This window comes from Strigops habroptila, chromosome 9 (assembly GCF_004027225.2).
Source record: "Strigops habroptila isolate Jane chromosome 9, bStrHab1.2.pri, whole genome shotgun sequence".
Taxonomy (NCBI): domain Eukaryota; kingdom Metazoa; phylum Chordata; class Aves; order Psittaciformes; family Psittacidae; genus Strigops; species Strigops habroptila.
Genome location: NC_044285.2, coordinates 29,573,606 through 29,595,885, shown reverse-complemented (window position 1 = coordinate 29,595,885; position 22,280 = coordinate 29,573,606). Strand labels below are relative to the sequence as shown.

Genomic DNA, 22,280 nt, shown 5'->3' with positions numbered 1-22,280 from the left:
AGTCTTGACAATTAACTACATCTTCTTGTTTGTTCTAATTTCTGACCCTGAGAGGCTCCTCGAGTTGTTTTCTTTTGCAGCCGATTACCAATTTCAACAGGAGGAACCTACACTGGTTTGAGAGAAGACATCTGGTCCTCTTGTTGCAGCCTTATCTTGAGGACTGTAGCCCCTATGCACAGTGAAATACCAGTTTAAGCACCCTTGTAGTTCTATGTCCAAGCCTCTATATTCAGTGAAATACTAATGTAATTCGGTATCCATTATACAGGAAACGCTGATTTAACCCGGTATCCATTATACAGGAAACGCTGATTTAACCCGGTATCGATTACACAGCGAAACGCTGATTTGACCCGGTATCGATTACACAGCGAAACGCCGATTTAACCCGGTACAACCGCACCGTGCCCCGGCACCGAGCGGGCGACACCGGACACGCACTTCGCCTCCCTCATGTGACCGCCACTGCACAAGACTCCCGGATAGGGGCGGGCCGCGGAGCGCCGCGGTCCCTGTGGCTGGCGGCGGGGCGATTGGCCGGCGGGACAGCCCGTCACTGCGGCGGCCATGGCGGCGGGGCGGCAGGCGCTGCGCTGGGCGCTGGTGGCGGCCGCGGCCGTGGCGGCGGGGCTGGCGCTGGACAACGGGCTGGCGCGGACGCCGCCGATGGGCTGGCTGCACTGGGAGCGCTTCCTCTGCGGCACCGACTGCGGCACCGACCCACACCGCTGCGTCAGGTACCGCCGGCGGGGCAGCGCGGGTACCCGCACCGGCGGGACAGGGCAGGAGGCAGCGGCACAGTGCGATGCTCTGCGGGCCTGGCCCGGTGTGCTTCCTGTGCCGGTGCCGCCCCTGTCCCTTGGGAAATGGTTTGGGTTGGAAGGGACCTTAAGCTCAGCCAGTTCCAACCCCCTGCGTGGAAGGGCAGCACATTTCAGTGCTTGACATGGGGCTGCTCTGTTCTCCGCTTTCTTTCCTGGTCATGCTGCCTCCCCGTGCCCAGCGAGCGGCTCTTTGTGGAGATGGCCGATGTGATGGTTGCTGAGGGCTGGAGGGACGCGGGCTACGAGTTCATCTGCATTGACGACTGCTGGATGGCCCCGACGCGGGATGAGCACGGCAGGCTCCAGGCTGACCCAAAACGGTTCCCCAGCGGGATCCGCAAGCTGGCCGACTACGTGAGTGCCACCCGTTGCGGTGCAGGCAGTGATGGCAGGCAGGGACCTGGCCTGCAGCCGTGCTGGGAGCAGGGGAGGAGAGGGAAGGCCGGGTGGGGAATGGATGCATAGCTGCTGAGCTAAACCCCTGCCTGACAGAGTGGGGTTTTGCTGCCCTTGCTGGCCAAGCTTTGCTCCCTCCTGCCTCACGGCTGCCCCATCCCCAGTTCTCTTTCTGTCCAGGTCCACTCCAAGGGTCTCAAGCTGGGAATCTACAGCGATGTCGGGAACAAGACATGTGCTGGCTTCCCCGGCAGCTACAACCACTACGATCTGGACGCCCAAACTTTTGCCTCCTGGGGCGTGGACCTGCTGAAGTTTGACGGCTGCAACTCTGGCACGCTGGAGCTGCTGGCAGAAGGTAGGCACGGGCTCAAGGCTGCACTGCACCACGGGGTGGGAATATTCTGCAAGCAGCAGCAATTCCAGGCCCAGGGTGGGCTCCAGGGAGTTGCTTTTCCCTGAGCATACTCATTTGAGGAATTTGATTACAGAAGCAGGTATGAGACTTTGTTCCCCAGGTACTGAGTGTTGCTGGCACTGGTGTTTTTTACCTGCTCACCCTCCTGGGGGCTCTCTGTGCAGACTGCTGCCTCAGCTCGAAACACAGCAGAGGCTTTGCCCTTTTGCAGTGCTTTTACTGGAAAGCTCAAAATGTTCCACACACTTAACTCTTAATCCCTTTGGCAAGGCCATGCCAGTGCAGAACAGCTTGAAGCAAGAACAGCTTGTGTCAGCCATAAAGAGGGCAGTTATCAGGGTTTTTAACAGGAAGAAAAAAAAAATAAAGGGAATTCTGGCATTAAGTTCCTGACAGGGTTTTGATTTTAAAGCCTGGCAGTGTGAATCCTAGTGCAGGAGTTATTTGCACACAGGCTGGCAAGTCAGCAGCTGAAAGCTCCATAGCTCACTGTGCCGAGGGGGCTCGGTACAGACTTCCTGCAAGCACAAGCAAATCCTGGTGCCACAGGAGCAGATTTGTGGGAAGAATGGTGCAACTGGGAAGGTGGTTTTCTTTCAGCCGGGCTCTCACTGCTGTCACAGTCGGCACCGCAGTGTTTGGCAGCAGGAATCCTGCACGCTCTGCCTGGTAGGGAGAACCCACCCAAGTAACAATCCCATAGGAGCCAGTCGGTGGGGCATACGCCAGCTGCTGCAGCCAGGAGCATGGCTCAGGACCGTGACAGCGGAGCTCAAAGCTCTTGTTGGATCAGATGTAACCAGGTTACAACCCAGTTGTATAGAAGCAGTTCCAGGGGAGAGAGGAAACTTTTCATTCCCTCTCTGCTGATTAAAAAGGACTTAACAGGGCTGTCTGGGGACAAAGACAGGAAAAACGAGTGGTTTTGCATTCCTACTCCAATCCATATGGTGCAAATGCCTCAGAGGAACACAATCCTGCAACATTATCCAGTGACGCTGTACCCAGCAGCTTGATGGACACCAACTTCTATTTCCCAGGTATCTAGAGTTAAAAAAGCCATACAGAAAAACCCCAGCCTCTTCCCAGGGCTGGATGTACAAAGAGATCAGCAGTCTGGGAGCAATAACGCTGCCCATGACGTGTAGCAAAGCCGTGAAGGAGCTCACCTGTCCTTGGGAGGTTGGAGACTGGCTGCAGACCATAAGCTCCCCTGTCCTCCCTTTGGTGTTCCTGCTGCAATAATGTGTTCAGCCTTGATTTAGCAAGAGTTGAACTGAAACCTGAACCTATAACGTTAGATTAAGTTCCTCTGTTTGACGGAGGAGATTGTGTAACCTCTGTCTGTCCTCTTCCTTCAGGTTACAGGCACATGTCTCTGGCCCTGAACAGGACTGGAAGGAGCATTGTGTACTCCTGTGAGTGGCCTTTCTACCTGAGGCCCATGCAGCAGGTAAGAAGTGTTTCTCAAGGCTTATCCTGGAAGAAATTAAGCATTAAGACTGCAAAACAGTCTCCTGAGAAACTTGTTGCTCATCTGACAGAGAACGAGACTGTAAGGTGTAGGAAAACAACATTTTCCTGTAGAGTCCTGAAGCACACCTGAGGCAAGTCATTACTCTGCTGAATTCAGTAGGATCCTGCAGCATGAAGGCACAGCCCAGCTGGAGCGTGCCAGAGAGAGCACAGCAGCATCCATCTGCTTTGCCTCCAAGGAGCCAAGCAACAAAACATGGGCAATGCAGACACACAGCTAGCAGATAGTTTGGTGTTATTCCTCCTGAATGCAGAGTGCTGCATACTCAGCCTTACAGTCACCTCTGGGGACCAGGAAAGAGACTTTAGGACAGCCTGTTCAACAGGAATTCTCCACATTCCTGTTTGCCAACAGATTTCTGCCAGCCAGGGTCCATGACAGACTCTCCACCCATAGCTGGCTTCCCCTGTGCCACCATGACAGGATGGTGCCATTCCCTCCTAATTAATGCATTAGTCACCAAAGGGCGTAAACCCAAGAAATGGCGGTAATTACTGGGATGTCACGGTTAATCCCACTGGCCTCATCACACCTTCAGTAAAATAGTGCTCGGAGGAATTTTCTAACAGAGCTGGATGGCCACAGCCATTCTCCCAAGGGAGGCAATAGTGTTGTCTGGAGCATGGCAGCCTGCAATTACTGGGCATAAGGCATCCCAGGGAACCAACATGCACTAGATCATCTAGATAGTTGCTGATGTAAGGTGTTATCATAGTTCTTCCCCATGTTATCCATGATCCAGTCTAGCCTTATGTATGGTCTTGTTCTTGTACAGTCAGGCTCTGTGGCTAATCACACTCATTGTTTTGGCAGCCCAATTACACAGAGATCAAACAGTACTGCAATCACTGGAGGAACTTTTTTGATGTCTATGATTCCTGGAGCAGCATCAAAAGTATCTTGGACTGGACAGCACTTCACCAGGACAGCATTGTGAAGATAGCTGGGCCAGGGGGCTGGAATGATCCTGACATGGCAAGTAGAGCAGTGCCCAGCTCCCTTGTAGCACCAGCAAAAAATCCTCTCATCGGGTGTAGGCTGAGAAGGATGGGGAGAAACATTGAGAAGGGTTCTGACAGGGCTTCAGGATGAGGAGCTTGATGAGAGCATCCCTGGCTGAAAAAGGGAAAGAGAACTACAGCTGCAGACAGTACCAAGGAAGTGCTGTCTCTGTAATGCAGCCTCAGCAAGCAGCGTGGCAGTGGGAGAGAGACTCTGAAGTGCTCATCTCCCACTACAGGGAATCCCCTGGGTGCCAGCATTGCAGGGAAGGAATAGCTGCATCCGAAAGCAGATTTTGAAATGCTGCCTAGCCAGTTGAGGATCTTTCTTTGCCTGTACCAGTGGCTCATCCTGAATTGCCCCAGTAGTCATGCCTTGCCTTTCTCAACCTGCTCCTGGCGCTCAGACTATCTATCTAAGCAGTTCCCAAACAGGGGTCCCACCCTCAGCATCCGGCCATTTACCAGTGCTTATGTTGGTGGCCCAGTTTCTCCTTGGCAGGCAGTGTTACCAGGTGCTTTTGTTTTCTTGTCACAGCTGGTGATTGGAAACTTTGGGCTGAGCTGGGACCAGGCGGTGACTCAGATGGCAATGTGGGCTATCATGGCAGCTCCCCTCTTTATGTCCAACGACCTGCGGCACATTAGTCCTGAGGCCAAGTGGCTGCTCCAGAACAAAGAGGTGATCGCCATCAACCAGGACCCACTGGGCAAGCAGGGATACCAGATCACCAAGGTACAGCAGGCAGCAGCCTCCTCAGAAAGGGGACACTTGGGGTAATAGGGGGGTGCTCCAGGTTTGGGAATGGGAGCCAAGTGAGCCCACTTGTTCCTGAAGCCTCCTGAAACAGACAGGCACAAAGACCATCACTTCTGTCTCCCCTAACATGTTTATTTTCTCCTTGGCAGGACAAGGACTTTGAGCTGTGGGAGCGGCCCCTGTCTGGCCAAGCCTATGCTGTGGCAGTGCTGAACCATCAGGAGATTGGGGGACCCCGAAACTTCACCTTCCCCCTCACCTTCCTTGGCAACGGGCTGGCCTGCAACCCGGCGTGCTCTGTGTGGCAGGTCCTGCCGGCCAGCAGGGACTGCGGGGTGTACAGCTGGGTGTCCTCCCTGAGCGTGGAGGTGAACCCAACAGGCACTGTGCTGCTCAAAGTAGTGGCGCTATAGGAGGCACAAAGACAATCTCCTTGTAAGCCTCAGGCTCTTTCTAAACTTCTTGTCAAAGGAAGTGGGGTGGGTGCCTTTGTTTTCTCCTCAGGCATTTGCTACTCAAGTGCTTCTATGTGGACTTCAAACCTTCAGCCTAAGGCGACAAATACCCATCGCTCCATCACCAAAGGTAACAGAGAAAGGGGTGCTGCTTCTCCTTTACCCTTTCTCTGGCATCTCACCTAACTCCTCCAGGGGGCTCTAAGGACTGCAGCAGGGCAGCAAGTCCTGTTCATACCCTCTGCCACTACCAAGGAAATGCAGAAGGACACATGCAGCATCTTACAGCTCTCCTTGAGCATTTCAGGGACAATAGGGAAACACCCTTGGCTGCCTTGCTCTTGCTTTGCCAGGCTGGGGCACACAGTCAAGGAAGAAGAAACCCAACACTCTCCTCAGAGGATGGACATCTCCTTCCACCTGACCACTCAGGGACTGGCCTAAATCATTGCACTTCTTAGCAACTGCTTTCTTAACAGCTGCCTGCTTAGTATAAATGTAAGCTGGGGACTCAGCTGTTGAGGGTTTTTCCTTACCCCGGGACTCTCACTAGCGGTGGACACTTCCCTTTAGATGACAACTCCCTCATGATGCGTCTGAGATCCTATCATGTGAGCTGCCTCCCAGAAGTACCTGTGTGCTTGCTTTCCACTGCTACAGTGACCTTTAGCTGGAATAACACAGGTCCCTCTGAGACAGGAGATGGATACTCAATCACTTATGCAACTATCATGTACAAGTATGTTCTCTTCTGACTTATTGCACAATCAGGGTATATTGATTTGTTCTTACTTCTGTGATTAAGCACTTTGATTAAAATATCCCTTTAAAAGGCCAAGCTTTTTCTTAGTTCCACTATACAGGAGTACAGCTCAGTCTCTGAAATTAAAACAGGTTTTAGATGACAGGATAGTTGTTCCAGTCCCTAAGTTTTTGTAACGATTTACTACAGAGCACTCAGTAAAGCTGACACAATGCAGCCATCCAGTCCCTGTCACAGGCAGAGGTCACACTGAGAAGCCACTGCTGCAAAATCCATCAGAGCCTCAGGCTCTACATGCATTCTAGACAAGCTCTTAGGAAGACAGGAGATCCCAGCCATTGGCAGGGCTTTTGGATGACAACTGTTCACTTACTAAGCAGCTCTGCAAGCAATACCTTCCTGTTGGGCTGATGTAGTTGTGAGTCCAACCCTACCACCAAGAGAAGATACAAAACCCAAACAACAGATCACTTCCAAATACTTTAATATGGTCCATAACAACAAGCAGGTTAGAACTGGATCACCTGGCCCTGTAAGAAGGAAGAGACAGAGCAAGTTTATTCACCACTGAATGCTGCCACCCTCTTAGCCACTCATGGTACACAAACCTACCTTTCTCTTCTTGTCTCCTCCCAGCTCAAAGTGCTTGCACCTCTTAATTGCCAGCATCCTCTTGGACCTGCAGTTGGGCTCCACACACTCCAGCCTCAGCACAATCTTCTTCGTAGTCTTAGCCTGGGAGGAGAGGAGCAGAGTGTATCAATGCACAAAATGTCCACAAGCAAACAAACTGCTGCTGTCAGGAAAAGCATGTTACCTGCACTCCTGAACAGTGAGCAGCTTGTTCTCACAATATACATAAAAAGACTACCTACAGAGCTAGGCTCCTTCCATTAAAAACCAGGCAGCACTCTACGGACCAGTACAGGAGTACAGTGGATCTCCACCTTCACAATAAAGGACACTGGTTCAGTGGGGCAGTGCTGGCCCCTGCAGAGCTCAGCCACGCTGCAAGCCTGTGCCAGCGAACACTGAACAGTTCTGAACACTGAACCAGGAACAGGCACTTTGCAGTGTGGAAGAACAGACTGACAGTGCTCAGGGAACTCAGCAGAATCCCAGGCAGAGACACACCTGGAAGCAGCACAAACTTGCCCCAGAACACAGTATGCTCAGTGCAGACCCACAGCTACTGACAAGTCAGATGAAGCCCGAGAGTACAGAGGGAAGGACCCAAAGCTGCTGTAGCAGCTGCCCATGGCTGTAACCACCAGTTACCAGCTTCGCCCAATCATCCATATAACGCTGACTAGCAAGAAACAGGAATGGGGATGGCACGGTACAGCAGGAGAGTGCCAAACTGCGAGAGCAGTACGGCTGCTCTGTGTACCCTGCTGCGCCCGCATTCTCTGCAAGGTTTCCCCAATTCCTGGCAGAAAATCAACTTGAAGAACTGCTGTCTCATTTTCTTCTTGCTGGAAGACTTAATGAACATCTCCAGCACACCACCAGGGCTTTCCAGCAACAAGCCAAGCAGCTTAGTAAGTAACTGAACAGTTCACACAAAAACTATAGCAAATCAGCCACCAGGTTCTGCTTCCCTGCTGCAAATACCATGGATTTTGCCCCCCTACAACTCCCTGCCAGGAGGTACAAAGAGGCACAGGGGGAAAACATGCAAGACCACAGTCCCAGGTATCCACACACTGCCGAGGACAGAGGATGACAGCAGCAGGTCTCTGCAGCTCATCTGTAACAGAACGCACTGCTGTTCTGAAGCTCCCAGGACAGGCCTAACGCAGCAGCTCTCGTGTACTGGCTCAGCAATACGGATTTCCCTGGAGGCAGCAGACTGCAAGAAAACCATGTTGTGTCCTGCCCTGCCCCAAGAGTTGCACGTGCTTTGCTTCTCCCACACCCTTGCACTGACAGCAGAGCCTCACAAACCCAGCAAAGTTGCAATGAGAAACTACTGCCGCTTCTTCATAAGGAGAGCAAGCAGCAGGCTCCCTTTCCCCTCGCTGTATTGGCAAGCAATGAAGAAAACTCTCCTTTCATCAAAAGCATCACTCCCAGTAAGACCCTGCTCCCCTCTACCATCAACCTCCCTGCACAACCCGCTCATCATCACAACATGCTACATCATCACTCCTAAAAATAAAAGGAGCATCACACGAAACGGGAGCAGCAGGGAAGATGTGGATGGGGAATTTACACTCCCCGGACACCACTACCGGCAGAGCCACCATGACATAGCTAGAGCACAGGACCAGCACAAGGCTGCAGGAGGCTAAAGCTCCCTCTTCCAAACGAGCATGTGGATTGCCATAAAAGTTTCAGGTCCTCCTTCCAGAAGCAGCACTCACCTTCTTACGGAAGATGGGCTTCGTCTGGCCCCCATAGCCACTCTGCTTCCTATCGTAGCGTCTTTTTCCTGTAGGAAGAAATGGCTCTCGTTAGGCAACAACTCAAAACACGCCATAAGCACAACTGCCACTCACCAAACCTTAACAGAACTCAGCCTGCAACTGCGCCACAGATCAGAAGCAACCCCCACCTCTCCCACAGCCGCGTGCTTGCCCCACAACCATCCCCCCGCTGCGGGACATGGCCACCCGGGTCCCACACAACCTCCCCTGGGCCGTGCCCCAGTGCCCGCAGCCCTACCCTGGGCGTAGAGCGAGTCCTTCCCCTTCTTGTACTGGGTGACTTTGTGCGGCTGGTGCTTGCCGCACTTCTTGCAGTAGGTCCGACGGGTTTTCGGGACGTTCACCTGCAGGGGAAGGGAGGGCTCGGTCACCGCGGCCAGCGGGCGCGCAGGGAGCACGGCCACCAGCGCAGCGCGGCCTGGCCGCCCTTCCCCTCCCCTCGGTTAGGCCCTGCGCGATTACCCCGGACCTACGACCTCCCCGCGCCGCCCAAACCCGGTCGCACCGCTGGCCAAGCACCCACCGCAGCGGCGGGCGCCTCGGGCGGGCGGAGCGAGCCGCCGCCGCGGCGGATGACAGCGGATAGAACCGGGCCCGCTGCCGCCGGCACTCACCATCTTGCCGGCTGCGGCCCGAAGAGGCGGAGCGCCCGGGAAGCGGAAACAGATGGGAGCGGGGAACAATCGAGGGGAGGCGCGCAGGGAGGTCGAGCGGCGCCTCCTTGCGGCGGGCGGAGAGCGGGGCGGCGGGACGGGGCGTGCGGGGTTTGCGGGGTGGGGAGCGCGGAGGGGTTAGGGGTGCGGAGGGTGGCCGGGGGGGTGCGGAGGGTTGGGGGTACGCGGCTGTGGGGGTGCAGGAGGGGGTCACCGGGGTGCGTGACTGCGGTGACCCTGTGCGATGCGCAGGGTGCGGGATGCGGGGGGCACATGGCACTGCCCCCCAGCGCGACGCCGGTGCCATGTGCGTGTCCCTCGTCCCCTCGATGCGGGGCAGCCCCGAGCCCCGGCCGCGCCAGGAGGAAACACAGCTGGTGCTTTTGAGTCAGAGAGCAGGGAAAGGGGAACTGAAAGGGTGGGGTTGGCCAGCCCCGTCCTTCCTCCCTGCGCAGCCGACCCCGCCGCGCGTCCCCGCCGCCACAGCCACCCCAACCGGCCCCGCTGGGCCACCCCGGGCGGGCAGCGGGCACGGCGGGACCCCGGCGGGCCGGAGCGGCGGCGGGAGGGCCGGGTGAGTGCCCAGGGCAGCCGTGTGCGGTGTGGGGACAGGGCTGGAACACGAGGGTGGCGGCGTGACCCGCTGCCAGCGCGGGCACAGCCAGGGAGGCGGGAGCCATGTGGTGCCTGCTTGTGGCCTCGCGCCTCTGTCCTGGGCACAGGCCACATGCTGCCAAGCGGCGGGTGAGCTGGGAAGGCTCAGCCTTGTCCCACAGCCCGGCCAGCCCTGGGCAGGCCAAGGAGGGGACAGGTACCATGAGGCCACAGTGCATGCAGCAGAGCGGGTGAGTGCCGGAGGCTCTGGGGCTGCAGTGGAGCATGGAATCAGGGTGGTGTGTGAGTGTGATGGACCCCTGCGGTGCTCCAGAGTGTGGGATCAGGGTGGTGTGTGAGTGCTGGGGACCCCCGTGATGCTCCAGAGCGTGGGATCAGGGTGGTGTGTGAGTGCTGGGGACCTCTGTGATGCTCCAGAGCATGGGATCAAGGTGGTGTGTGAGTGTGATGGACCCCTGCAGTGCTCCAGAGCATGGGACCAGGGTGGTGTGTGAGTGTGATAGACCCCAGCGGTGCTCCAGAGCATGGGATCAGGGTGGTGTGTGAGTGCCAGGGACCCCAGTTGTGCTCCAGAGCAGGGGGTCGTGGTGCTGACAGTGCCTTTGACCACTCTTTGCTCATGCTTTTTGCAGTAGGCACTGCTGGAGTGCAGCTCTGGGTTTGTTCACGAGCCTGTCCTACCCAGGAGATTCCCTCCTCTTCATTTTTGTCACCCTCCGGGCTGCACCCCACACACAGGGGCTGTGGAGTTTGTCTTTCACAGACACCCTGTCACCCTTCCCACTTGCTCTGGGTATGCCAGCCCCCGGCAGCCCCCCATCAGCCAGCAGTGGCCGGCAGGCTCAGCTCCTTAGCAGGACATGGGCAGGCACCATGGTGGGGCATAGCACCCAGGCCACAAGCACCAGAGCACACTTGGCCAAGGTGTGACAGCGGCAGGAAGTCACATGAGCTGGGGACACACACAGGACATGCTTCCAGCCACCCACTTGCACCTCTGCTTTATCACAGCACGGCAGCAGGGGTGAGTCCCACGGGGAACCCACCACCCCCAAGGATAGGCAAGAATAGAGCCGGTGGCAGTGACGGGGAGGCTGTGCCATGCTTGGGCAGAGCAGCCCTCTGAGATACCCACGTTAGCACTGTCCCAGAGGACACAGGATGTGGCCCCATCTGCCTGGCACTGCTGGTGGTGACCCAGCTGCTGTGACTCAAGACAAAGCTTCTGGAGACCCAGCACTGCAGATGGGATGGGATGGACCCCAAGGCCGCTCTGCTCAGCCCCTGTGCCTGTGTCAGGGGGGACACAGGGCCGGCAGCCACATTTTATAGCTAAGGAAACTGAGGCATGGGGCTACAAGGGGATGCTTGCAAGGGGGTCTCTCTGGGTTTGCCCACCACCCTGTCAGTGGCAACCCCAGCCACTTGCCCTGTGCTCAGCAGGGACCCAGTTCCCTCCTCCCCAGGCCTGGATCAGCCAGTGGAGGCTGCTGTGTTTTATAAAAGACTCTAAGGACTCATCGCTGAAGGGTTTTTTTGCTTTGTTTTGTTTTTTAAACCACCCAAACAAGCGGGAAAGGCCCATGAAGGCCACAAGGGTAGGGAAAGGGGACCCTGGAAGTGGGAACCCTGCTTGTTCTCAGCCTCTCTGGCTATAGCCACCGCAGTGGGGCGGGATTGCAGCAGCAGGATCTGTGCTGGGAGAGTCTGGGAACACTCCTGCTCCTGCCTCCCGGTCTGGGCATGCCCCAGAGAGAGGCACAGCTATTGGGACCGGGTCCTGGCATCTTTGGTCCCCACATGGTCCCTGTGATGGCTCAGCCAATGCCTGCCTCCTGTGTGAGGGGAAGGGATGGGCTGCCTGCCTTGATGGAGGGGGGCTCAACTCCTGGCTCCTGCGCACCTCTGAGCCTCCCCCAGAGGAGATGGGCTGAGGGCAGCAGGGAAGGGAAACAGCTTCTTCTGGGTTGCCCTCTAAAGCTGTGTTTGTAGGAGGAAAAAAGGTGGAGGTGAAGGGGGAGCAGGGCATGTAGGTAGTCAGGGCAGGAGACATGGAGGAGGGCTCCAGGGGAGTTCAGCAGAGGCTCCATGTAGCTCATGAACTCCCTGTTACATTCAGGCTGGAGTCAGGCACTGGTTACAGCCTTCAGAGGAGGAGAAGGCCAGAGCTCTGGGGGGTGTTGGAGCTGTCTGGGTGCCACAGTGCAGCATGAAAGGGTACAGGATGCTCCAAGAGATGTGCCAGTGCAGATTTCCAGCCCCCCTGAAAGCAGGGCAGCAGTGGGACAACGGGCTCTCAACTGAGCCCTTTTCTACCTGGACCATCCCTGGAGAGGCTCAAGGGAAGAGCTTTGCTGAGGAGGGCTGGGGAAGGATTTAACCCCTCTGTTTGCTGGCTGGAGGCAGCCCTTCAAGCCTGGAGGGGGAGAAAACTGGGTCGAGCATCATCCTTGCTTTCCTGCAGGCTCCATCGACACAGAGGGGAAGGATACCTTTAGGGCTACTCTGTGCTCTCAGCAGCTATTTGAGGCCAGGATCTACCCACAAGTTTTTAGGGACCGGTCTCCCACAGCTGCCCCTTCCACAGAACCAGGTCAGCACGTCCCTGCACAAAGTGCCTGCGCTATGGCAGGAGGAAACGGCCCACACAAACATACACACATGATGCTGGAGGAGAGGAGGGAGCCCTCTGGGTGTTGCTTCTTAGGCTCTGCGCTCCTCCCTCTCTATCTATGTCTGTCTGTCCATCTGCACCCCCGTGGGGCCCCTCCAGCACCCATCGGAAGCCAAAGCCATCCGGGTAGCGGCTTGGTCTGCAGCCTGGCGCTGGAGAGGGGACAGAAGAGGGAGAGGTCACATCACAGATACCCCGCACTGACCTGCCCGCACACCTCTGCAGCTGATTCCCCGCCGTGGTGGTCCCAGCACCCCCAGCTTGCCCCTCGGGCAGTGGAGACAGTGCGCTAAGTGAGGTCCAGCAGTGGGCAGCGAGCACTGTGTTGGTGGTGTCCTGCCCAAAGCAACGTGGTGAGCACAGCACGGAGGAGGCCGGCAGGGCCGACATGGCCAGTGTCCTCCTGGAGAGCATCTTCCTGAAGCGTTCACAGCAGAAGAAGAAGACATCTCCCCTCAACTTCAAGAAGCGCCTGTTCCTGTTGACAGAGAGCAAGCTGTCCTACTACGAGTATGACTTTGAGCGGGGGGTGAGTCGGCAGCCACAGGGGTCACCAGTTGTCCCTTTGCTAGCCCGAGGGGTGGTTGGACAGGGAGGGTTGGCTTGAGCCTCCCTTGATGATCATTCAAACCAAGCCTGTGTCTTGCAGCGCCGGGGCAGCAAGAAGGGCTCAGTGGACATTGAGAAGATCACCTGTGTGGAGACAGTGGTGCCTGAGCACAACCCTCCCCCTGAGCGGCAGGTCCTGGTGAGCTGGGTCCCCGCTTGTGTCCCCTCGCTGGGGAAGTAGGGAGAGGTACCCTGCAATGGGGTGGTGGGAATGGGGGACGGACCTGCTTGGCATGGGGGGCTCTGCACCCATAGCCTATACCAGGGGTCTGGCTTGATGCAGGGCAGGAGGATGCCAAAGGCTGTGGGTCCCATGGGAGATGCCAGCAGCTGAGCAGCATGTCTCTGGCTCTTTCTTCCAGAGAAAAGGAGACGACTGCAACAACATGGAGCAGATCTCCATCATTGAACGGTTCCCCTACCCCTTCCAGGTGAGTCCTCACTGCACCCTTTGCGGGTCCCTTCTGCCTGGCTGCAGAGGAGGACCACAGGGGGACCTGGTGACAAACCCAGCATCACTACCCCCATGTCGGGTGTCACTCACCCATTTGGGGACACCCTGCTGCAGTCAGTGCTGCATGGGGCATGCAGGTGAGCCACTGAGCCCCAGGGAGTTGGGCAGTTCTATCTGAGGGGGCTGCTTAGATGCAAACCAGCTTCTGAGCTCTGTTGTGCCCCTTTCGGCCCCACGGCCCATGCTGGAGGGATGCTGCCCGTTCAGCTCCCTGCCCAGCTGCCTGCCTCTTCTGGACACACCGAAAGTCAGAGAAGGAAGTGGAAAGTCTCGGGGGAAGGGGCTTATTTATAACTTCTCTGTCACGGTCCCGCGAGCAGCATGCGGGGCTGGCACACACGGCACAGCTTGTGCTCTGCCATAAGCCTCGGCTCCCCCTGTCCTCCCTGGAGACCCCCGATGGGTGCTGAGGTGCGTGGTCCTGCAGGTGGTGTATGACGAAGGGCCCCTCTACGTCTTCTCCCCGACAGAGGAGCTGCGCAGACGCTGGATCCATCAGCTGAAGAGCGGTGAGTGTGGGGGCTCTGCAGCCCCCCCAAAGGCAAACACAAGCCATGAGCTGTGCGTGTGGTGTGACCCAGAGCACCAGGTTTCCGGGGCTTCTTATCTTGTGGTTCTGCTGTCCCATGGCTGAAGTAGAGTGATCAGGAACTCCTCCCGTGACCAGAGCACTCATAAGACCATACCCCACATCCACTCCTTAACATCCCTGAGCTGCTCCTGCCTGGGGACATGGACACTCGCCTCTGTCACCCTGACTTCTGCCCCACCATAGTCACCGCGGCTGAGGCTTCTTGGCCTCTCACAAGCGTGCTCCAAATGAGCTCGAGCAGGCTCGGAAGTTATTGAGGGCAAAAAGAAATAGCAGATGTGGCCATGCAGCTGTACTGGCATGGAAGGCGAGGGTAGAGCCCCCAGTGCTTTAGGAACCACAGGCAAAAGCCTGCTGGAAGCCAAGGGGCATCTCTCCCAACCCACCCTGAGCTGTGCTGAGCTAACACTTTGCTGCATGAGGTGCTACCTGCTTGAGCTGAGTGTTGCAGCACACTGCCGGGGTGCTTAAAGTTGGCCAGAATCTCCCAGCACACTGCAGAGAGCTCTCTCTGCTCCCTGAATGCAGATAATCAGCCCTGTTAAATCATTTCACCCTCTGCTGTGCTACTGATACACAGTCACACGTGGCCCCGCCGAGGGTTTACCTCAACTCAGTGCTCATGCTTTGGTGCTGGAGCTGCCTGTGTGTGTCTCTTGGTGCGTGTGCATCTCTGTGGCTTTGTGCTGGTGGGTGATTAGCTGCTTGAATTGACACAGGGAAGTTTGCCCCAGCGAGGCGGAAGCAGCACAGGCTGATAACAGGGAAGTCAGTTGCTACACAAGAGCCCTGCAGCTCTTCCCCAGCAGGCAGCAGCCCTCTCCCACTGCTCTGCTGCAGCACCGGGGCTGCTGGGGCAGCTGAAGCCAGTGTGAAATCCACAGGGAAAAGGGGAGAGAAAATGCATGTCTTCTAGTGCCAGGATGCCCTCATCCTTCTCTGCACCCACAGAGCTGCTGTGGGCCAGCACTGTTCTCTCGTGGTGTTTTAGTTGTCCCTCTAGCTTGGGGAGAAGCACAAGGAAGCTGGCTGTCTCCTAGCAAAGGAGCAGTATCCCAGCAAGGGAAGTCTCTGAGCAGGCAGGGATGGTGGCAGTGCCCTGCTGTCCCCATGGACAAGCCAGGCACAACACTGGCCTCCCTCCCCACTTCCAAAAATCAGGGTTCAAGAGAGCTGCAAACCTCAGCAGCCTGGGGGATGCCGGACATTCTGGCTGCAGGAGCGATGAGCTGAGGTAAACCCGCAGTGGGGCCACGTGTGGCTGTGTATCAGTAGCACAGCAGAGGGTGGAATGATTTGACAGGGCTGATCATCTGCTTTGACGGAGCAGAGAGCTCTCTGCAGCGTGCTGGGGACACAGCCCCAGGTCACACACATCTCCCCTTCCCTGCCACAGTGATCCGGTACAACAGCGACCTGGTACAGAAGTATCACCCCTGCTTCTGGATCGACGGCCAGTACCTGTGCTGCTCCCAGACAGCCAAGAATGCCATGGGCTGCCAGATCCTGGAGAGCAGGAATGGCAGTAAGACACTGGGCATCCTCCCCTCGCCCTGTCCCCAGGCTCTGGGGTCTTTTCTCATCCTTTTCTGTTCTGAAGGTTTAAAAGTTGGGCGGTCGCATCGCAAGACAAAGAAGCCTCTTCCCCCCACTCCTGAAGAGGACCAGGTAGGGGCCAGCAGCAGCATGTGGGTTTGCTCCAAGGTGTTTAAGGAATGGTCTATCTGGGAAAAGCCGACAAGTTCAATGGCATTGCTCAGACAGGTACAGGCCAGGGCTCTGCTTTGGAGAGGGATGTCAAGATGGTGCCCTGAGGGAGAAGGAGCTTGAACCAAAGGCCTGAAGGAAAGTCAAGTGATCTCACCCCTGAGGTTCCCCAGGGGGAGCTGGGAGGATAGAGAAGAACTAGTATAGGGAGTCACGGGTTAAGCCAAAAGGTAGAGAGAAAACACTTACCTTTTGTGAGGATGAGTCTCCAAAAGATGTTGCAATGAAAAGTGCTTGGGGGGGGATTGGTCTCCTGGTGGGGATACATGAGGGAGCTGAGACAAACGCTGCACTGAGCTGGCCTGAGCCCACTGCCCACCAGGCCTGGGGAGGGTCTGTCCTGGGCACTGTGTGTCTGCCTGCCTCACCCTGTCCCATGCTCTCCCTTGCTCTGGGAAGATGAAGCCGCTGCCTCCCGAGCCGGCCCCCAGCACAGCGGGCGAGATGAAGAAGGTGGTGGCCCTCTACAACTACCTGCCCATGAATGCACAGGACCTGCAGCTGCAGAAGGGCGAGGAGTACCTCATCCTGGAGGAAAGCCACTTGCCCTGGTGGAAAGCCCGTGACAAGAACGGGTAAGAGCTCCCACTGCCCGCTGCAGTCACCCTGCTGCAGTGGCCTCTCCTGGTGCCAGGGCACTGATGGCAAACACACCTCTTCAGCATCCTGGACAGCAGGCCAGCCTGCTGCCAGTCAGCGGGTCCCATGTGGGGTGGCACATGAGGACAGTGCAGGAGACTGAAGCAGGCTGTGGTTTCAGCATGAACCCAAATGGGTTTGCACCAAGGTTTTTGAGCCCATTTCTACTGAGCCTTCTGGGACAGGAACCTGCTTTCCCCTTGGCCTCCTCCATCAGTGTGTGACCAGCCCCTTTTCTCCTGCAGGAGAGAAGGATACATCCCCAGCAACTATGTCACTGAAACCAGCAATTCCCTGGAGATCTTTGAGTGAGTAGGAGAAGGCGCAGGGATGGTGCAAGCTGCTCTTGGTCAGAGATTTTCACATTCGGTTCTGTTAAATATACACAGCCTGCGAGCCCAGCTGGGTCCCTCTCCCTCTTCCCTACCCTTTGAGTCTCTCCTTTGAGAGCCACAGTCAGCCCTGCCCTGTGCTGGGCCAGGCTCAGACCAGGCTGGGGACAGCATGGCTGCAGGGATCTCCCTGACACGTGTCCCTGTTCCAGGTGGTACTCAAAGAACATCACCCGCAGCCAAGCAGAGCAACTGCTCAAACAGGAGGTAAGTGCTGACTCCCTGGGTCATTCCTACACACCAGCCCTCCATGGGCTGCTGTCACATTGTGCCTAGCGTGGGACCAGCCAGGCCTGTGCTGGGAGGGGAGCATCACCCCAGCAGCCCCGGGAACCATCTGTACCCCAACATGACCTCCTCAGGAGGTGGCCCCCAGGCAGGGACTGCCAGTAGGACTCCTCTGGCTTATCGCACCCTCTCCAGCCATGCTGTGATCTTCACTCACTTTAAGTCTTGCCTGTTACATTACACCACCCCACAACCACCCCATCCCCTCTCCCCTATCTCTTTTAGGGTAAGGAAGGAGGCTTCATTGTCCGAGACTCCACCAGCAAGACAGGGAAATACACTGTGTCCGTCTACGCCAAGTCCTCTGTGTAAGTGGATCTGAGAACAGCTTGTTCCTACTTCAGAGGCACCCCTCACCCTCTGCCTGTCCTCCCCACGCTGCTGACCCCACGTACTGTGTCTCCAGAGACCCCCAAGGCATGATCCGCCACTATGTTGTGTGCTGCACCCCCCAGAATCAGTATTACCTGGCAGAAAAGCACGTGTTCAACACCATCCCGGAGCTCATCACCTACCACCAGCACAACTCTGCCGGTCAGTGATGGGGGCACAGTGGGGCCAGCAGTGCTTTTACTGACACAACAGTATCCCCACCTTCCTGCACTGAAGGCAGGAGGCTTGTGTTCCCTGCTGGATAAGTGTGGTGTGGCAATCTTACCTTTTTGTGTCTCAGGGCTCATATCCAGACTGAAGTACCCTGTGTCTCAACACCAGAGGAGTGCTCCTTCCACAGCTGGCCTTGGCTATGGTAAGCTGGCCTGGGCTACCTCACACTTCCCTGGTTGCAGCACTGACTTTCTGAGGCTGGGATCCTGGTTGTCCCATGGCAGAAGGGCTCACAGCCTTCCCAGGAATCACTTCCCAACACACACTCTCCCTCTGGTGTCAGTTCTGACCAAGAGATGCCACAAACTACTTTGCTCCCCATCCCTTGGAGGAACAAGTCTCAGATTTCATGGATTTTGGGGACAGTTTTTCAGGCAGCGAATGCTTGTGAGCTCTTCTTGTGCTTGCTAGATCAAGGAGGCCACCTGCAACCCCATTATGCTTGTTCTCTCTGTCCCAGGGTCGTGGGAGATTGACCCAAAGGATCTGACCTTCCTGAAGGAACTGGGGACGGGGCAGTTTGGCGTGGTGAAGTACGGGAAATGGAGAGGCCAGTACAACGTTGCTATCAAGATGATCAGGGAGGGCTCCATGTCAGAGGATGAGTTCATTGACGAAGCCAAAGTCATGATGTAAGTGGTGAGCAGCCTCAGGTCAGTGGTGGACGTGTCTTGCCAGAATGGCTGCACTGGGTGGTGTGGATGCAAAAATGCATCCAAGAACCTACTGCCTTTGTGCTGATTCCCTGGTGAGCTTTTCCACCATCAGCTGGGCCAGGAGCACCTTCCCTTCCCAAACTCTCTTTATTCACAGATGCTTCTTTTGCTGCTTGGCCTTCTAGGTGCTCAGAACTGCCCTTCTTGTCCCCAAAACAGGAACCTGTCTCATGAGAAGCTTGTGCAGCTCTATGGGGTCTGCACCAAGCAGCATCCCATCTTCATCATCACCGAGTACATGGCCAACGGCTGCCTCCTCAACTTCCTCAGGGAAACTCGGCGGCGGTTCCAGCCTGCCGAGCTGCTGGAGATGTGCAAGGATGTCTGTGAAGCTATGGAGTACCTGGAATCCAAGCAGTTCCTGCACCGAGACCTGGTAGGCCTGAAGGACACATCTCCAACTCAGCAGCAGCCACAGCATGTCCTGGACAGACAGGGTCCAGCTCATCACCATGAGGAGAGGCAGCTCTGCAGCACATCCCTCTAAGCTTTCCCTGCCCACCTGAGCATGGGCAGGATGCTCTGAAGTCACTGCAGTGGGTTAGCAGGGATTGCAGAAAGGATTGGATAGTTTTCCAGGGGATGGGAAATCAATCTGTAGCTAGGTCAGGGTTTGTGTTAGGCAGCATTGCTGGCTCAGACATGAAAAGGGACCTCTCAACCCCCGTGAAAAGCTGAGCCTGCAGTTTGTCAGCCTTGGGCTATCACTAGCTTGCAATGCTGCTGGGTGCTGTACCTGATCTCCTCCTGGTACTGCTTTGTTGAGGCAAAATCCCACCAGAGAAGTTGCCCTTCTGCAGATAAACAGGATGCTGGAGGCAGGAGCAGGTAGGAATGACTGCCTCCATCTCTCCATCCACAGGCTGCTCGCAACTGTTTGGTGAACGAGCAAGGAATTGTGAAAGTATCGGATTTTGGCCTTTCCAGGTCTGGCGGATGTGTCTATGTCACCTTCCTGTCTCAATCCTGCATCTCCTCCTTCAGTCTCTTTTACATCTTAGTCCTTTAGCTCTGCTTTTCCTTTGTCTTCTCCTGTCTTTCCGCTCCTTTATCTGGCTCAACCTTCCACCTCTCCACCATCCTTTCCTTACTTCCCCTGTCCCTTTTCCCCCTTCTCTTTTCTGCTTCTTTCTCCCACTTCTAGTCTCCTGGCTGCGGCTTTCTCTCCACATCCCCTTTTTTGTGGCTGTGCTTTTGTGTCACCCTATTTCTGCCTGTTGAAACCTGTAGTCACTCTGAGAACTGCCAATTCCTTTTGGTCTTCGTTGGTTGCATGGTGGAGTAAACTATGAAACACAAGGCAGGCACCGTGATCTATTTATCTTCTGCAGGTACGTTCTAGATGACGAGTATACAAGTTCCATGGGGTCAAAGTTCCCAGTGCGGTGGTCTCCTCCTGAAGTGCTCCTGTACAGCAAGTTCAGCAGCAAGTCTGACGTCTGGGCTTTTGGTAAGAGCATGAATGACTCGGAGGTCGGGAAGAGAGGGTGCTCCAACAAACCAGCTTCAGCCACAGCTGCTTCCATGCCATGACCCATCCCTGCCATTCCCTGTGACAGGCGTTCTGATGTGGGAAGTTTACTCCCTGGGGAAGATGCCTTACGAGAGGTTCAACAACAGCGAGACAACGGAGCATGTCATCCAGGGGCTGCGCCTGTACCGCCCGCAGCAGGCTTCGGAGCGGGTCTACACCATCATGTACAGCTGCTGGCATGAGGTAAGCGGCTCCCAGACCGCTGCCCACCGCGGGGTTGCTGGGACCTGGCTCCGCAGCTCTCCCTTCTCCCTGCAGAAGCCGGAGGAGCGTCCCACCTTCTCAGCGCTGCTGGGCAGCATCCTGGACATCACGGACGAGGAGCCCTGACCGCGGGCTGGGTACTACGGGGCTGCTGCAGCGGGACACGGCACCCGGGGGTCCCTTAGGGCCGCCCCTCGCCCAGCGCAGGATCGAACCGTGGTCCCCCGGGACTCGGCTCCACAATAAACCGTTCCCAACGCTGAGCTCCTCGCTGACACCGCCCCGCCGGCAGGGGGCGCTCGGCGCGGCGCGCGGTTGGCGCGGAAGGGGCGGGCTCGGCGCACGCGCGGTGGCGGCGGCGCGGCGCGGGGCGGCACGTGAAGGTCGCGGCGCGGCGGGACCCGGCGGTACCGGTAACACCGGTGTCGGGATGGACGCGTCCGCCGCAGGGCTGGGCGCTGCCGACCCGCAGCTGCAGCGCTTCATCGAGGTGGAGACGCAGAAGCAGCGATTTCAGCAGCTGGTGCACCAGATGACCGAGCTCTGCTGGGTACGGGCGGCCCGGTTCCGGTCACCGGGGAGGCGGAGGGAGCGGGTCGCGGTGATGGAAGTGGTGGGGTGGGCGGGCTGGCCTTTGTCCCCAGGGGGAGGAGGGAGACGGGGGCAAAATGGAGCCGCTGTGGGAGCGCTCTGATCCCGGCGGTGGGGAGGGCTCTTGGGAAAGGGGGGGTCCGGGAGGACGGGACCGGGAGAGTCCCGGGTCGGGGGGGGCTGGATGCGCTGGAGGAGGGTTCCGGGGCGGGGGGGGGGGTCGAGCCGCGGTTCGTCCGGGACCAACGGGTCCCCCGCTGTGTGCAGGAGAAGTGCATGGACAAGCCAGGCCCGAAGCTGGACAGCCGGGCCGAGACGTGCTTCGTGAACTGCGTGGAGCGTTTCATCGACACCAGCCAGTTCATCCTGAACCGGCTGGAGCAGACGCAGAAGTCCAAGTCGGCCTTCTCGGAGAGCCTGTCCGACTGAGCGGGACCCGCGCCCCGGGGGACACCGGCCACCCCCCGCCGGCTCCTGGTCACCGCTGCCCAAATGAGCCCGCGGCAGCGCTGGGGGTTAGGATTTAATTCAATGCCACTCTCGGGGAAGTTGCAGCCAGATGAGAGCCCACGGCAGAGGCACAGTCGCTCCTCCCCGAGGCAATGTGCTGCTCCTGGCCCCGTGGGCCAGCAGCCGGCTTTGTGCTGGGACTCCGGGGCTCCCGGTGCTCCGCAGGGAGCGTTTGGAAGGCACCCATTCGGCTGAATGGACGGGTGGTGATGTTCACATTTGGGGGTGCTCCCAGCGCTGATGTGAGCCTCAGCTCTGGGTGAGGCCAGCCCGTGACCGCTGCCTTAATCGTGCTGCACAAAACGGACCCTCCTGGGTAGACACGAGCCCTGTAGGTGCCATCGCTGCCCAGACTGGGACAGGTACCCTTAGTGAGAAGAGCTTGCTGGGCACAGTGATCATCCCAGGCAGTATCACTACTGGAGAATACTTTCCACAGGTAAATCATTCATGTGGCCAAAGCGACAGGTTTTCACACTGCAGCACAACTCTGTCAATATTGACTCGCTCCATTAACTGCTTTCCCCTGGTCAATGTAATAAATATTAACTGGGTCAATTTTTAACATGAGATTCTCCTTTGTTCAGGTAGATGGCCACTGAGGACTGAAAATCTGGCCTTCTTGTCACTTCTCCTCCTCCTTCCCAGTGATCCTGCTTATTGCAAAATAAGTAGGAGGGAGGGGGCATAATTCTGTTCTGGCTAGAAGGTCTGCTCTGAATTCTGACCTATTGCTCAGTTAATTTGATCGCATGAATCAAGGTGTTGCTGGGAGAGGCTGTGACCTTTC

At 56.9% G+C, this 22,280-nt stretch overlaps 4 protein-coding genes and 1 long non-coding RNA gene across 5 annotated transcripts; 3 read left to right on the top strand and 2 right to left on the bottom strand.

Moving 5' to 3' along the window:
- Positions 1-434: 434 nt before the first annotated feature.
- Positions 435-6,232, top strand: GLA (galactosidase alpha). The gene is made up of 7 exons (XM_030497091.1): positions 435-740; positions 1,007-1,181; positions 1,404-1,581; positions 3,003-3,094; positions 3,992-4,153; positions 4,718-4,915; positions 5,089-6,232. The coding sequence occupies exons 1-7, from the start codon at positions 571-573 to the stop codon at positions 5,350-5,352; spliced, it is 1,239 nt and encodes a 412-aa protein (XP_030352951.1). The 5' UTR covers positions 435-570; the 3' UTR covers positions 5,353-6,232.
- A 392-nt stretch (positions 6,233-6,624) lies between these two features.
- On the bottom strand, positions 6,625-9,395 carry RPL36A (ribosomal protein L36a). The gene is made up of 5 exons (XM_030497093.2): positions 9,201-9,395; positions 8,825-8,930; positions 8,524-8,591; positions 6,770-6,892; positions 6,625-6,687 (listed from the first exon to the last, which is right to left on the bottom strand). Exons 1-5 carry the CDS (start codon positions 9,201-9,203, stop codon positions 6,667-6,669), a joined length of 321 nt encoding a protein of 106 aa, XP_030352953.1. The 5' UTR covers positions 9,204-9,395; the 3' UTR covers positions 6,625-6,666.
- A 1,983-nt stretch (positions 9,396-11,378) lies between these two features.
- On the bottom strand, positions 11,379-18,448 carry LOC115612607. Its single transcript, XR_003993093.1, has 2 exons — positions 17,988-18,448; positions 11,379-13,006 (listed from the first exon to the last, which is right to left on the bottom strand). It is a non-coding gene; the product is annotated as an uncharacterized LOC115612607 (long non-coding RNA).
- BTK (Bruton tyrosine kinase) lies at positions 12,760-20,652 on the top strand. Its single transcript, XM_030497086.1, has 18 exons — positions 12,760-13,057; positions 13,178-13,276; positions 13,500-13,568; positions 14,079-14,160; positions 15,640-15,768; positions 15,844-15,911; positions 16,410-16,585; positions 16,895-16,957; positions 17,194-17,248; positions 17,555-17,637; positions 17,736-17,863; positions 18,003-18,077; positions 18,396-18,567; positions 18,811-19,027; positions 19,514-19,578; positions 19,983-20,101; positions 20,211-20,368; positions 20,444-20,652. Exons 1-18 carry the CDS (start codon positions 12,917-12,919, stop codon positions 20,513-20,515), a joined length of 1,971 nt encoding a protein of 656 aa, XP_030352946.1. The 5' UTR covers positions 12,760-12,916; the 3' UTR covers positions 20,516-20,652.
- Positions 20,653-20,712: 60 nt separating this feature from the next.
- On the top strand, positions 20,713-22,055 carry TIMM8A (translocase of inner mitochondrial membrane 8A). Its single transcript, XM_030497090.1, has 2 exons — positions 20,713-20,939; positions 21,248-22,055. The coding sequence occupies exons 1-2, from the start codon at positions 20,820-20,822 to the stop codon at positions 21,407-21,409; spliced, it is 282 nt and encodes a 93-aa protein (XP_030352950.1). The 5' UTR covers positions 20,713-20,819; the 3' UTR covers positions 21,410-22,055.
- The last annotated feature ends 225 nt before the right edge of the window (positions 22,056-22,280 follow it).